This window comes from Heloderma suspectum, chromosome 3 (genome assembly GCF_057233095.1).
Source record: "Heloderma suspectum isolate Gila_16-S chromosome 3, 16-S_ref, whole genome shotgun sequence".
NCBI classification, from domain to species: Eukaryota; Metazoa; Chordata; class Lepidosauria; order Squamata; family Helodermatidae; genus Heloderma; species Heloderma suspectum.
Genome location: NC_139460.1, coordinates 327,401,650 through 327,417,799, shown reverse-complemented (window position 1 = coordinate 327,417,799; position 16,150 = coordinate 327,401,650). Strand labels below are relative to the sequence as shown.

Sequence of the window (16,150 nt, the reverse complement as noted above, 5' to 3'; positions counted from 1 at the left end):
CATGAGCACAACAGCACCCTCCCGCCCATGTTCCCCAGCAACTGGTGTACATAGGCATGCTGCCTCTGATACTGGAGGTCGCATATAGCCATCAGGACTAGTAGTCATTGATAGCTTTCTCCTTCCTGAATTTGTCCAGTCCTCTTTTAAAGCCATCCACGTTGGTGGCCATCACTGCATCCTTCGGTAGTGAATTCCACAGCTTGTCTCTGTGCTGTGTGAAGAAGTCCTTCCCCTTATCTGTCCTGAATCTCCCCCCAATCAGCTTCATGGGATGAACCCACTGGGTTCCAATATTATGAGAGAGGGAGTAAAATGTCTCCCTCTCCACATTCTCCACACCAGGCATAATGCTCTTAAGGTTAATGTTAACATTTCTGTTCCTAACCAGAGACAACCAGATGCCTCTGAACGCCCATGAAGAAGGCACAATGGACAGGGTTTGACTAGCCTTGCTAGCCAGACATTATTTCAGTTGCCACCAATCCTCTCTTTCCAATGTTCTGGCACACAAGGAGGATTCAGGGGAAGGTGAGGGCTCCATCTCACCACACCAGCTTTTGGAGATGCTCAGGGATCGAGAGAGACATTCACTGCTTCTGGACTCCCCCAGTGCCTGGAACAAAGCGACTCCCCTCTTCCTTCAAGCCAGTTGTGGCGGAAGGTGAGAAGCAGAGGGTGAAATTCTCACTGCTTCTGAGCAGTGCCAAGTAACACTCTGGGGCAAAGTGGGACCAAGTTGCCACTGCGCATACCAAAGAACCATACAGGGTGGCACTTACTGGTAGGTATAGCAGCTCATCATCCGGACTGCGCCGTTTTTTGACTGATGTCATCTGAATGCCATGCGTGCTCTGCCGGAAAGCTGCCAAGAAAGAAAAGGCAAGCGCCATGTTAAATTCAACAAGCTGCCTTTGCAGTGCAGATTGCAAGAATTCCTGCTATCAACTAACTATAAACAATTTTCAACACGGAAAGATGATTTATTGCCTGTTGTTTTGGGATTGGGGTTGGGCTGGATTTAGGGTCTGAACAGGAGAGAGGTAAATGGAAGCTGTAGGACTGCTGGGGATTATCCTGGAAAGATTATTTTGGCAGATGGGACAAATGCCTTCCCTCTGTTAAGGAGAGTGACTGGCTTCAGCAATGGTTGGCGACTATTCTGGGCGAGGGTGCTGTCATCCAGCCGTGCGTGAGAGGAAAAGCAAGTGGCTGCTAACTTGAGGCAGACTGAGACAGGTGCAGGTTGAAGGCCAGAGAGCTGCACTGGAGCTCTGGAAGTTAGGGTATCTGTTGGGGGTGTTTAAGCTGTGCACCTCCACTTATGCTCAGCACGCATGTTTGCAAATAAATGCAAATACTACAAAATGCTATAAGCTTCCAGTGACCTCCTTCCAAAGGAAACGAGACCCAGGGTAGGTCCTACACCCATGGAAACTCACTGCTTGGAGAACTGGGCCCAGGGCATAAACACTGTGTTCGTGCTTACAGCCAAGAGGAAGTCTGCATAAGAATTCACACATGTGGTGAAGAGGGAGCAAGCATGTTTGCAACGTGTGAGCACGCTAAGCTGCCTTACACTGTGTCAAGACCGCTGGTCGATTTTGCCCAGCATTAACTACTCCAAATAGCAGCAGAATTCTCAAGTCTTGGGCAGAGGTCTCTCCCTGGAGGAGCCAGAAGATTGAACCCGGGACCTTTTGCATGCAGACTGTGTGCTCTATTGCTGAGATATGAGCCCTCCCCGATGTTAAATTGGGGGCTCCCTTCTGACAGTGGAGGAGGAGTTGTGTGCCTTAGTCTAGCCCTCAGCATGGGCACGTTGCATTCAGTGCTTCCTCCATCTTGATTCAAAGGCATGTGATAAGCTATGCAAAAACACATTCTTTCAGACCAAAGGGGTCCATCCAGTCCACCAGTCTGTTTTCCACAATGGCCTGGCCAGATGTCTCTAGGAAGGCCCTAAACCTCTCTGGTCAGTCCCTCCCCCCATCCTGCAACTGGTCAGCTGAAGCATGTGGGCCCTGAAGATGGAGGTTCCATGACGTTATTGATCTTCCAGTGACCACCTAACCTGTCAGGTTTTCAAATTTCCCAGCACTATACATTCATTAGCACCTAAAAGACCATAAGTTCTGTAAAGGCTTCTCCAGAGACCCTTCCAATTATGTTTAGGAGGGAATAAAAGTCTCTTTTGGCAAGGAGGCTGGCCCTGTCATGAACAGAGGGATGGCGCTATCAGTGTTCCCAACTATTAACCTCCAACAGTTGTTTCTTATTCTTCTGTCAATTCCCTAAGTACACATGGGGCCTTCTATCTGCACAAGGTCTTGTCAGTCCACATGACTGACACACAGGTCTGTTTTGTAGCTGCCTTTTCCCGGAATGCTCCATGTAGTGCACCAAGCACCAGTTCAGACAACTGCAAGTTTGTTGAAGGGTTCTGTGTAACTCAAAAGCTTGCACATTCCTGGAACACAGCAAAAGGTACTCTTCCTTCCACTGGTGCTTAGAGCTATGCAACTGAGCACCCATCATCCAGCCAGAGCCTTGAGCGGCGGCACCTGCTCCTGGCTACTTACGGCGTTTCGTACCATCACCGTTCTTTGTGCTGTCGGAGACTTGCTGCTTCCGGATGCTGTCCTCATCGGCTTTGCGGTCTCGGCCTGGACAAGCGCAGATCCGAGCTTCAAAGCACCGACGGCCCAGAACCTGCCCACTGAACGATGAAGAAAACGGGGACCAGTTAGCTCACAACCATGGGAGAGTTGGTACTAAGATAAATGCAGGTGGAATGAACACAGCTATTTCATGCAGACGCCAGCCCTGTACAAAAGCTTTCATCTGTGTGAACTTGTATGTGTGGTGTTGGGGCCCACGATGACAGGGGCTCAGGATTAGGGATGGTGTGGGCACCAGATTCCATTTGGGGATCCGGTGGACACCCGCCCCGCCAAGCTGTGCTAGCCAATCCTGGCCCCTGCTCGCCCCCTGCCCACACTCACTGAGCTGCCCGCACTCACCCGGGTGGTGGTGGTGTCGACCTCTGCGATCACGAAAAGCGCGTATTTGCATATACACAAAATGGGGCTGTGAATAGCCCATATACGCAAGATTACATGGAAGCAAACGCCTGTAATCTTGCCTATATGGACTACTCATGGCCCCATCTTGCATACACGCGAATATGCGCATCTGCAAAAATGTGCATATTCACGCATATACAAGTATTCACATTTGCAAAAATGCACGCATTCGCTTATATGCAAAATGGGGCCGTGAATGGTCCATATACGCAAGATTACAGGAAAGCAAATGCCTGTAATCTTGCATATGTGGGCAATTCATGGCCCCATTTTTGCATATACGCAAATATGTGCGTTTTCGCAACTGCCATTTTATTTTTCAAAAAGTGGCGAGCATGGAGGTCGATGAAGCTGCTGGGTGAGTGCAGGTGGCTCAGCAAGCATCGGTTAGTTCTAGTGCGGGTCTGGGTGCACGTGAGTGGGGGCAGGGGCTGCGCGGGTGCCTGGAGAACCCAGACGGGGGTGCCTGCCCATCCCTACTCAGGATGTATTTGAGGTCCCACCTGTACAGGGGCCTATGCTATGTGCCAACATAGAATAGAATCATAGAATAGCGGGTTGGAAGGGGCCTACAAGGCCATCGAGTCCAACATATGTATGCTCTGGACATGCCATCTGAGTCCACCATTCTTTTTAAGATTAGTGTGAGTGTGTGCGTGCGTTTGAATCCTGAGTAGGTGGAACACTGAATGATGGAGATTGGCTGCAATTAAGGTCCAAGACCAGTGATCATGATTCTGGCCCCAAACCTGCATTGACAAGTCCTTCAGGAAACCTACACATCCCTGGCCAGGGACTATGATTTGTGCCCTGGGAAAGCCAACAGGTATTGAAGTTGTCGAATATGCATTTTAGAAATCGAAAAAATAAATTATGCCCCATGACTAAAAAAAAGAAATTGGACCTCTGGCAGGTTAGAAGCAATGTTCTTCCTGGTTCACATACAGGCAAAGAGAGCATGGTCAGCATAAAACTATGGCTCGCCATTCCAAACTGCCCCTAACAGAGGGTTTAATGCTGCATGTTACTGTTCATGTGGAAAAGGTCAGTTTACATTCCAATTCCAAAGAAGGGCAATGCCAAACAGCGCTCAAACTACTGCACAATTGTGCTCATTTCACATGCCAGCAAGGTGATGCTCAAAATCCTACAAGCTAGGCTTCAGTAGCATGTGAACCGAGAACTACCAGAAGTACAAGTGGGGTTTCGAAGAGGCAGAGGAACTAGAGATCAAATCGCCAACATTCGCTGCATCATGGAGAAAGCAAGAGAATTCCAGAAAAACATATATTTCTGCTTCATTGATTATAGTTAAAGCCTTTGATTGTGTGGATCACAACAAACTCTGGCAAATTCTGAAAGAGATGGGAGTACCAGACCACCTTACCTGTCTCCTGAGAAACCTGTACGAGGGTCAAGAAGCAACAGTAAGAACCGGATATGGAACAACCGAGTGGTTCAAAACTGGGAAAGGAGTACGACAAGGCTGCATATTGTCGCCCTGCTTATTTAACTTATATGCAGAGTACATCATGAGAAACCCATGCCAGGTTGGATGAATTACAGGTCGGAATTAAGACTGCCGGGAGAATTATCAACAATCTCAGATACGCAGACAATACCACCCCAATGGCAGAAAGCGAAGAGGATCTAAAGAGCCTCTTGTTGAGGGTGAAAGTGGAGAGTGCAAAAACTGGTTTGAAACTCAACATTAAAAAAACTAAGATCATGGCATCTGGCCCCATCACTTCCTGGCATATAGAAGGGGAAGAAATGGAAGCAGTGACAGATTTTATTTTCTTGGGCTCCAAGATCACCGCAGACGGTGACTGTAGCCATGAAATTAAAAGATGCTTGCTCCTTGGGAGGAAAGCTATGGCAAACCTAGACAGCATAGTAAGAAGCAGAGACATCACCTTGCCGACAAAGGTCTGCATAATCAAAGCTATGGCTTTCCCAGTAGCAACGTATGGCTGTTAGAGCTGGACTATAAGGAAGGCTGAGTGCTGAAGAATGGATGCTTTCGAACTGTGGTGCTGGAGAAGACTCTTACGAGTCGCCTGGACTGCAAGGAGGTCAAATCAGTCCATCCTAAAGGAAATCAACCCTGAGTGCTCATTGGAAGGACAGATACTGAAGCTGAAGCTCAAAAATTTTGGCCACCTAATGCGAAGAGAAAACTCCCTGGAAAAGACCCTGATGCTGGGAAAGACTGAAGGCAAAAGGAGAAGGGGACGGCAGAGGATGAGATGGCTGGATAGCATCACCGACGCAATGAATATAAACTTGAGCACACTCCGGGAGAGAGCAGAGGACAGGAAGACCTGGCATGCTATGGTCCATGGGGTCACGAAGAATTGGACACGACTTAACGACTGAACAACAACAACTGTTATGTGAGCAGACCGGGGCGGGGGGTTGCTGTAACATCATCTTAAATACTCATCATATATATTAAGTTGACCAATCCTGAGCCTACATCATATTATTAGTCCCATGAGACATAGATAATGGCACCCAGCTGAAAGGTGGAGATCAGCATAGGGCCAAGACTTGTGCGGACTGGAGGCCCTGAACCAGAGAACATGATGCTTGGAAGAAGCCTAGCATGGGCGCAGATCTGGAGGGGGTTGAACACTCTGCAAGAAGAACTGACTGCTATAACTCTGCAAAACATATTCCCCACAGCTGTGACTGGGGAACTGCCACGCACATGATCCTAGTAAGCCAAAAAAAGAGAGCTATGTTCGTGTACCAAGTCCCATGTTTCAGTTTTCCCAGATGTACAATGTCTTCCAAGTCAGGCATGGTGAAGGCAGGCTGCGCTTGCCACACCGACCTCCCACCACCGTTACTCACTCTCTAGTTTCAAGCGTCACAATGATCAGAATCGGACGCCTGTTCATGCCTCCGACGCAGCTGCTGTTGCACATAAAGTTGTACAACACTGTTGTGAATTCTGTGCCGACCTGGACGGAAGAAAAAGAGGAAATTAGTTCAGCTGAACTTTTGAGTCACCTAGTAGGCTCAGCTGTAGTCCTATAATTGATGCATTTGTTGAATGATGATACCAGTCAAAAAGAGTGTTTTGCCTCCTCACCATCCTATTCCCCTTTTCTAAGGGCTCTGAGAGAGACGCCTCTGCACAGTTCAGATTTAACATTCATATGAACTCAACCTTATATTGACTTAGGCTATTGCACTATCTAGCCTGGGGGGGGGAGGGGGGACGATGTCAGGCCTGTGGGCCAAATCTGGCCTTCTTGGGGTCCCAATCTGTCCCTCTGGAGTTTCCCAGAAGGCCACGCCCCCTTTCCCTGGTCACACACTCTTTCCCCTGACCACTGATCATCTGGTGGTCTTCCAGCTTTTGCACATTTTCTACCCCTTCTAAAAGGTTGTGGTGCCTCTTCTCCTACAGCTTTGTTACCGGCAGTAAGGGCTTTATGCTAGAATATGCTGGTATCTGGGGCATCTTGGACCTGCCCCTTTTGCCCCGCTCACCACAGGAATGCTGCTGCCAAGAGCTTCTCCAAAACTGAATTTGGCCCTTGGGTGAAAGAGGTGCTACACCTCTGATCTTGCCTGGCAGGCAGATCTCCAGGCTGTTCAGTTCACCTGCAACCTGATCCCTTTAACAGGAGATGCCAGGGATTGAACTTGGGAACGTCTGCATGAAACACAGATGCTCCACCCTGGAGTTATGGCCAAGTCCACCGCCCGCTTCCCCAAACCAGGGATAGGAACGTTATGCCTGAACCAGACCATGTATATGCATTACTGCTCATCTTCTGCTTCCATGGAAAACATACATTTTGCATCTACAGCTTTATTTCTGGAGATAGTTGAAATGCCATCAGTGTGCCTTGCTTATGGGGCTGCAATATTTCGTCAATTAACTGGTGAGATTAATTGATCAAAAGCTTTTGGATCAATTAAAAAGATATTCTCAATGACTGGGCCTTTAAAAAACAGATTTTAATGCAAATACATACAAAACACACAGGTGGCTGAAAGTGGCATTGTTCCTTTATTACTTGTTTATTTTATCAATTATTTGCTTATTTGACTTTATCACATGGACTCATAGTGACTTACAGCAGGGAACACAAGATGGTGCTTGCTATGACATATGCGCAACATCTAAAAATGAAGTATGCTCCCCCACCCCCGAAGTATACTTTTTATTATTAGGCAAACTTATACAGGTTCAGCTGATCCATCGATTAATACTCATACAATAATTCAGGACTTCCTAAAAAAAATTGGGTGACAGCCCTATTTGCACGTAATCAGTCCCTATTTCCCAAGACTTAAGACTCTGCAGGCATGGGACACTAAGCTGTACAACATTACTTCCCACCACAACGTTAATTTTTCCTTCCTCAGACACCTAGCTTAAGGAAGAGTCCTATGTGACTCAGTTTTGCACCCCACATTTGAAATGGTAGCTGGCCCCTTCATTTTTCAGGAAGTACAACTGGCAAATGGTGCTGAGCCCCAGAGTGGACCATGCCCTTATCCCAAACATTGTGTTGCATCACAAGAGATATGGGGAGATCACTGCTGAAAAGATCCCACTCGCCTTCCTCACCTGGGGTGGTTCATAAGGCACAAGGACACTCTGTCTCCCAGTGATGGGGTCTTCCACATACTGGGCATGGCTGTTTCCTTCAACCCTGATTAGGTGACTGGGAGGAGCCATTTGACCTGCAAAAGCAGGGAGAAAAGCAATGAGGTCAGCTGAAGAATTATCATATTGTAAAAAGGCAAACCTGAGGAAGACAAGTCACTTTCAGAATCCTAAAAAAGGGGGCTCACAGCATTTCTTCCTTCAAAGCACCTTTGTCTACAGGCATATTTTGACTCCACTGTGAACAGCTCCCCCTGGTTAAATCAGTTTTTTTAAGAACTCATATTGTGGTCATGTTTACAGCTATCTGTTTCTATTGGCTAGTGCACAGCCATGCTTCATACAACAGGGACACCACCCAGCCGACTGCTTTACGAAGGTCATCGTGATCACTTCACACAAGCAAGTATACATTTGGCTATACACCTTGACAGGTACCTCAGGAAACATAAAGGAACTCCTTAAACATCCCAAGTCCTCATGCATCTGATGAAGCAGACTATGTCTATGAACACTTATGCTATAAACTAGTTTGTTTTTAAGCTGCCACAAGATTCTCTGTCATTTCCTCTTAAAAATGAAATCTGGGGGAGGGGGTGTGGAGGAGACAGGGGAAGAAATTTGGATTTGGATTGGTAAAAGAGGGACTGCCTGAAGTACCAGATTCCGGACTTGCACTGAATCTATCTTGCAATTAGAAGTGATTGCCCTGGATTGCATACCCCCAGCATCCCTTTCCAACCTGTGAAGTTGCAAACAAGACAGATTGCCCCTCTTTGAAAGATTCAATGAAATTCCAGAGCTCTCTTCTCCAAAGCACTAATACATACCTCTACTGGGACACCCCCCCCCACACACACACACTTGTATGCAAGAAGATAAGAACATAAGAGCTGGAGGATCAGACCAAAGGCATGCCTCATAGAGCACTTTGTTCTCACAGTGGCCAACCGGTTACCTGTGGGAAGCCTACAAGTAGGATATGAGTGCACAGCATCCTTCTGCCCATGCTCCCCAGTAGTTGGTGTGTTGTGCTTAACATATGCTTATTATATTACTAAGAATCAAGGAGATAAGCCGAAGATTCCCACCCCACCCCTCCGCCTAATTTTAAGCTGAATAACCAGCCCCTGAATTGCATGGTGAATTCAAGTCTGTCTTCCACATATTCACAGAACTTAACAAAAACCTTCCATCAACTCATCTTCTTAACTACATGATTTATAAAATGGCAAGTTAACTCCTCCGTCAAAACTAGCAGTGAAGGTGAGATTTAAATAAATGCCAAGTAGTAAAAGTACATTAAAAATGGTATTGGGGAATTATGCCATTTTTGAAAAATAATCAGCAGGATTTCCTCCCCCCACCATGGGCAGAGATGGAGGGGCATTCCTCTTTTTACCCTGAGGGAGTCTTGATGCTCTGTGCACATACAGAACATTTGCAGGAGGAGGGAGTGGAGGGGGGATTGGATGTGAATAGCATCACTCTCCTGCCAGGGCGGCTGGGATATGTCGTCCCAAGTGCCCTCCTCAAGGGCAAAGGAGGCTACACTGAATCGCTGGATGCATCTCCACAGCCAACACCACAGTAAGTTGGGAGGGTGCTTGCCAAGCAGGCCCCGCTTGCAGCCTGCCCAACTCAACACACATAGGGAGGGGAAAACAAGTGATTTCATGTTTAACCAGATTTTCTGAACACCACCTTGAAGCTCAGCAAACCTCATTTCCTGCATTTGGCTGCACTCTTTTTCGTTTTGGTCAAACAGGAAAAGTGCACATTTCAAATGGGAAAATGCACATTTTTAAAAAAGCACACCAAAAATGCACATGTTTCCCCCATACAGCAAAGCATGAAAATGTGTATTTTAAAAAAGCACAATTTCTTGAGGGTGAATGCAAGTTCAGTAATTTGCTAGCATTTTAGGAAAACATGGTCTCCTGCTCAGGCTCAGGGCTGTGAATGGGACATGTGTGCACGTACTGTGAACATAAACAAAATTCCCATACATCCTTAATGTATGTCCTTGTGAGTAAATTCTGCATGGGGACTCACTGTTATGAGCTCTCCTTTTCAATTACTCGCAAGATATCCAAGAATTAGTGGCATGTCTGAAAACAAAATAATCAAAGTACTATCGTGGACTAATTCATGTGTGCGCATGAGCAGACACAATATCAGGCATGGCTGTGGCTTGCTCATCTTTTATTTCCTGGCATGGACTCTACCAGGCTTGCTGTGAACGGATCATCAGCCCAAATTGTGACTTTGCCCATTACCCTCAACTCAAGGTTGGTTACAGTACACAAAAACTGTACCGTTGTACTATTCCGACAACCTGTTTCCTTTGTTGAACACCGATATAAATTGAGCAAGACAAGAAGAAGACAGCCCCGGGCAAGCGAGTAATGAAGACTTGGCCCCAGCCTTCCAGGTATTTCCTGTGTCCATCTTGCAGATGGAACCTGAGAGATCCGATGAGAGTCGAGGTCATAATTTGCTGGCCTGGCACTACAGCCAAGAGCAGCTTTCGAGGTGCACAAATCCAGCAGTCCCCAAGTAATGTGGAACCAGATACCTACCCCTGGGGCCCTTGAACCTGTGAGGAAGGAGAAAAGGTTCTCGCCTGGGATCAGACTTCCAACTCACCCTCATTGAATTCCCGGCTGAGCTCATGATTGGGGCAGCGCTTCACTACCTCCGTGACATGCTCCGCTTTCTTATACACAGGCATGGCACGGATGGCGGCACCCTGAGGTGGCGGAGTCATCACCTTGATCTGGATGGGGCACGTCTTGGCGATCTGGCAGTACAGCTTCTTCAGTTCAGTGGAGTACTATTTAAAAAAAAAGGAAGAGAAGCAACATCAGACAGCAGCCAGCAAACAGGAAGCTACCTGCGCATGCTGGCTGTGGGCAGCTGGCATTGTGGTCCAACACATCTGGAGGGCACCAAGTTGGGGAAGGCATCCAGGTCAGTGGAGGCGGGTGGCTCCAGTGTCCATGAGGCACTGAATCCGCTCCGTGGGAGGGGGGTTTCAGTCAGAACTTCTTTAGAGTTCTGACAGAAACCTGGAGCAGATTCACTGCCCCACGGACACTGGAGCCTCCTGCCTTCACTGATCCATGTTGTGTACAAATCACGGAGGCGATGCGAGATGAGGAAACAGAGCTGCCTTTCTCCACAGCTGCCTTTGGCCATGCCCACCGTCTCTCCCTTCACCCACACGGCAGAGAAAGGGTGGGCAACTGCAGGGGACCCAGGGCCTATCTTCAAGCCTTGGACACCCACTCCTCATGCAGTGGGTTGCCTGAGACCCCCACCCTGTTTGAAAGAAGAAAATGACAACACTGGCACCACAGAATGCTAAATGGGCACTAAGCTTCTTCTGAAGCTAAATTTGACCTATTTAGTACTCCGTAGCGCTAATATGCCACCTCCTCCTCCTCCTTCAATAAAGGCAGGGCATGGGGGTGACAGCCTTGTCACCATGTTTGTCCCCAACACCTGGTATTCAGGAGAACTGTGTCTCTGAAAACAGAGTTCCATTTTATTTCATTTAATTTTTAGATAGCCCAGCTGACATGCATGTGCGTCACTCCATTTAGAAAACCACTAATCCTGTGGCAATGAATGACATAGGTTACTCCTGAACTGCAGGAAAACTACTTCTTTTTGCTCCCCTTGGGCTTACTGCCAACCACTGGGATCCCTATCACCCTCCTCTGCCATTTTGGCCATTGTATTGCCCTATTTACATTCCTAGCCTGCCCGTTCCAAAAAGGGCAGGTACCAATAGCTAAATAGCCAGCAACACAGTGAAAGATTGGTCATTCATGAAGTCTCCCTGCACTTTTTGGATTCGTCCCTAAGCCCAAACAGCCAGCCTAAAGAGGCAGAAAGGTGCTCAGGCTTGGACTTTGGAGAGCCTGCAGTGGGAGGGTTTCCCAAATGGGGGGAGCAACCAAAAGCACCTCTCTTATGCCTTGCAGACTAAACAGGGCACACAGGTGCTTTCATTCAGTTAGTGGAGCTCAGAGTTTGTAAAGGGACACAAGTTAGGCAAGGCGATTTAAACTACATTGTCTTTTGATTTTTAAAATAATAAATTTGCAGTTACACATCCTTCAGTTTACTTGCAGGAGGGCAGGGGTGGCCAACTTGTGGCCCTCCAGATCTTTTGGCCTACAACTCCCATCATCCTTCACCATTGGCTACGCTGGCTAGGGCGGAGGGGAATTGTCTGGAGAGCCACAGGGTGCACAGCACCTGCGGTACGTTATGGGGATTACAAAGCTGCGTGAAAGTGACGTTCTCGGAGGCAGCTCCAGGCTTACAGGGCAGCTTCGTTAGGATCTTCGTTAGGAGGAAGGACAAGGAAATATGCTGGGAAATGAAGCCCCTGCCCTGAACACTGGCAATCTTACCTAGCCACACCTCTGGCCCCCAGTCCCTGCCCCCCCTCCAGCCCCCCTAGCAGCCGAGAGAGAGGAATAGCATGGCCAGATGCCAAAGAGGACAGGGCTCCTGCACCTTGAACTATAGTACAGAGGAGGGAGTTTCTACACAAAGGTGTAGGGGCTCTGTCCTCTTTTGCATTTTGCCACCCTAGAGAGCCCCAGAGAGTCCGCTACAAGAGAATCCCAATTTGCTCCATGTCATACCCCAGCTCCAGCAGCCTGGCTGGGGGGGGGTGGCATTTAGGGCCTGCTGCCACCTATGTGCCCTTTCCATCAGCCTATGGGGAACTGATGCCATATCATTGCTACAAGTGCCTCTGTGGTGGTCTCCCATAGTCCAATGAGAGGGGCAGCTGATGGCAGAAGAGGGAGGAGAGCGGGACTCTTCCTTTTCGCCCTGCCAGCATCAGATTCTTTTTTGCCTAGAAGAGGGAGGGAGGGAGGGAGGGAAGCAAGGGCAATTCCTTCCCCAGCCAAGCTGCTGAAACTGGGTTTTGACATTGTCCCCTTCTGTCCCACTAGAAGCTTAACTAAGATGAATCTGCCCCCTCCCCACCCAGGCTGTAAAGTGTGTGTCATTGCTGCACTAGACACTTTCCACACAGGCTTCCCTTCATAAGTTCACAAGGGCTAGAAACTTGATTTCAAAACAAAACAAAACATAGTTCTGGCTCCACTATGATGTTTTCTGTAGTTGTGCAAGAATTCAGACTATATATCCACCCTGGTCATGAGGAGCCCCAATTCAAGGCCTCATAGGCAAACCCCCCGCCTTCCCCCCTTCACCATATACAAGTGCTGGGAAGATTCCGTAGCTGTCTGTTGCTCCCACATTGCACGGAAACCCCCTGGCCGTGACAACCAGAGACTTCGCTGACATTCCCTCCCTCCCAGCCATTCACTTCTTCCATGAACGACAATCAGGGGGCATAAGTTGTCTGCTTGCTTTAGAAATGGCCCATAAGGGTGTCTGCTGCTGGGTGCAATCCCAATCGCTCAAACAAAGGATCTACAGGAACGCACATGTTACCGAGGCAAAATTTGCCCATCACATCCTGTCCGGATAATAAGCTCCTGGCAAGAGAAGTTAGGCAGGTGGGTGGTTATGTGGTACTGGAAGGGATTAGCGATGGATATTGAAGGAGAGGGAACGTTTTCTTGTGCCAGAGGTTGCTCGGTGGAATGGGTGGGAAAACATGAATCAGGAAAATTAAAAGAATTAGCTATTTTTTTTTATCAGCTTCAGTTGCTTATTTCTCCACAAAGACTCCCCGCCCCCGCCACCCACAAAAACGCATACACACCCCTACCCGCCCAATGCCCCTAAAATTTAGGCCATCACAGCAAAAGGCATTGTAAAGATCTCAAGACTTAAACCCTCTTTTAAGTGTGACAGTGTCAGATTGTGCAATCTCTCTTCTTTCTCATGCCTGCAGGCGAAGGATTATGCACACAAAGGATTTACACAGCCTGCGGAAAGAGGAGCGTGCCAAGCGAGGCAATTTAGAAAAAAAGAGAGGAAAAAACCCCAGATTATTGCAACACTCAAAGCGAACAGCAGGTTGTTTGAAAAAGGTTCATCTGAAAGAATATGGTTCCCAGATATTTCTCATTAGAACGCTCCCTTAATTAATATGAACACTGTTAATAAAACCCATGGCTGAATTTTTAATGAACTAACTTGGCAGAATAAGGCAGTGATAGTTACAAGCAGACAGGTTTGTTTTTTAAGCATCTTAGGCCAAACTAGATTTGAGGTGAGAGATCCATGATAAAGATCTTTTGGTGAGTTAAAAAAAAAAAAAATAGCAGCAACTCCTGGGGCAGGAAGAGATTGGACTGGGACCAGAGTGCTGGAGAGTGAACCCTTTCCTCAGTGCCATTTGCACAATTAAATAAGCCTCCCCAGCCCCCAAGAAGCTATTAGCTACACCAGGAAAAATTGAAAGGTACTTGTATGGTATCTGCAAGCTTTTACTCACAGGGCCATCAGCAGCTAAGGAGGTGTTGGGATCTAAATCAGGAAAATGTTGTACAAGGAAAGGGTGAATCCCCTTGCACAGTGCCCCTTGTTTTCACACACACACACACACACACACACACACACTTGCAGCTGGTATTTAAAAAACACATGAAAGATCCTAATCACAAGTAGGGATGTGTGAAGTGACCCCACCCCCGGTCCAAGTTCTCCAGGGACCTGCCCAGCCCCTGGTCCCCGGACTGCACTCGAGCCCTTCCTACACACGGCGAGCAGACTGCATTCACCCCAGCGGCCTCGTTAAGCTCTGCGGAGCCATTTTGGGAAAAATAAAATGGAGATCGTAAAAATGCGCATATTTGTGATTGCCATCTTATTTTTCAAAAAATGGTGACCGCGGAGCTCAACAAGGCCACCGGGGTGAATGCAGGCTGCTTGCCGAGCGTGGGCAGCGGGCGAGCAGGGGCAGGGGCTTGGCAAGTGGGGCTCGGGGATGTGGAAAGGGGGGTTCCGCTGCATTCCCAGACGGAATCGGATGCCTGCGCCATCCCTAATCGCAGGTCCGGCGCATCACTTCTAGTTGTGTCCCTGAAAAGATTAAACAAGCCCTGCCCAACCAGAACTTATTTCCTAGCGTGGCCAGGTGGGTGCTTTTGAGGAGCCCACTGAGAGGGACTGAAGGCAACAGGGCTCTCATGCTGCTGCCCTGCAGCAGGGATGCTGAACCTCAGGCCTGCCTCCCCCAGATGGCCAAGCCCCTTCTCCACATCATCAGGTGGTTCCTGCTCCCCCCACCCACGACTGTTTGGTGGTTTCCTGGCTTCTTCCCCCTCTAAAAGGCTGAAATGCCTCTCCTAAGGCTGAGCGACTGGCAGGAAGAGCTTGAGGCTAAAAAGCCGCTGGCATTTCTTTGCCTTTGGCCTCGTCCGCCACTGCATGAGGCCCCCGCAGCCTTCTCTGAAATGGAGTTTCAGCCCCTTGGGTTGGAAGAGGTACGACACCCCTGCCCCGGCGGAGCCCGAGACCAGGGCCACAGCTGAGAAAGCCAGCCGACCGGGGACAGGAGTCAAAGGAGGCCACGCACAGAGTTAAGCCCATGAATTTGCTGCCGCGAGATGTAGTGAACTTTCTTCAAGTACTTGAAAGGTTGTCACAGAGAGGAAGGCCAGGATCTCTTCTCGATCATCCCAGAGTGCAGGACACGGAATAATGGGCTCAAGTTCCAGGAAGCCAGATTCCGGCTGAACATCAGGAGAAACTTCCTGACTGTCAGAGCAATACAACAATGGAACCCATTCCCTAGGGAGGTGGTGGGCTCTCCCACACTGGAGGCATTCAAGACGAGGCTGGACAGCCATGTGTCAGGGATGCTCTGACTTGGATTCCTGCATTGAGCACGGGGTTGGGCTTGGTGGCCCCTTCAACCCTATTCTATGATACTATGAAGGCCACCAACTCAGACAACTCTAAAAGGGGATTAGACAAATTCCTGGAGGAAAAGGCTATCCGTGGCTGCCAGTCCTGAGCGCTATGTGCTGCCTCCAGTACCAGAGGCAGCATACCAATGCACCCCAGTTGCTGGCACTGTTGCACCCAGGTCCTGCTTCTGGGCTTCCCCGAGGCCCCCCGTTCATGGTGTGAAGAGAATGCTGGACTAGGCGGGCCTTCGGTCTGATGCAGCACAGCTCTTCTTATGACGTGAGACGTTCAAGAAGCCACTGGCCCAAGGAAGGGAAAGGGATATGATTCACGCCAGACAGGAAAATAAACACTGAAAAAACAAGATGACAAGGGGAGATGAGCCATCTCCCTCGCAGAGGCCCAGTCAAGGAGGACAGAATGGTGGCGGAAGGCCTCCTCAGGGCAGACTGTGTCAAAGATAGGATCTGCTGCTGAGGGCGGCTGTAGCCAGGCCGCATGGCTCAATTCGCCTCAGCGGCTAAGGAGGGGAGAAGAGGTGGGTGGGGGGCAGAGGCGTAACCCTGGAGTC

At 48.7% G+C, this 16,150-nt stretch overlaps 1 protein-coding gene across 5 annotated transcripts in view; it reads right to left on the bottom strand.

Annotated features, from left to right (window-relative positions):
• TP63 (tumor protein p63) overlaps nt 1-16,150 on the bottom strand; it is a 183,083-nt gene that overhangs the window by 22,462 nt on the left and 144,471 nt on the right. For 4 of the 5 annotated variants that reach the window (XR_014789673.1, XM_084847798.1, XM_084847799.1 and 1 more), the window contains 5 exons: nt 10,369-10,555; nt 7,681-7,796; nt 5,946-6,055; nt 2,583-2,719; nt 783-865 (listed from right to left, as the gene is read on the bottom strand). Coding sequence is in view for 4 of the 5 variants with exons in the window: in XM_084847798.1 (XP_084703924.1) it covers nt 783-865; nt 2,583-2,719; nt 5,946-6,055; nt 7,681-7,796; nt 10,369-10,555 (633 nt within the window). In the remaining variant the exon portion in view is untranslated. The remainder of the gene's footprint in view (nt 1-782; nt 866-2,582; nt 2,720-5,945; nt 6,056-7,680; nt 7,797-10,368; nt 10,556-16,150) is intronic. The other variant, XM_084847802.1, reaches the window with a different exon arrangement.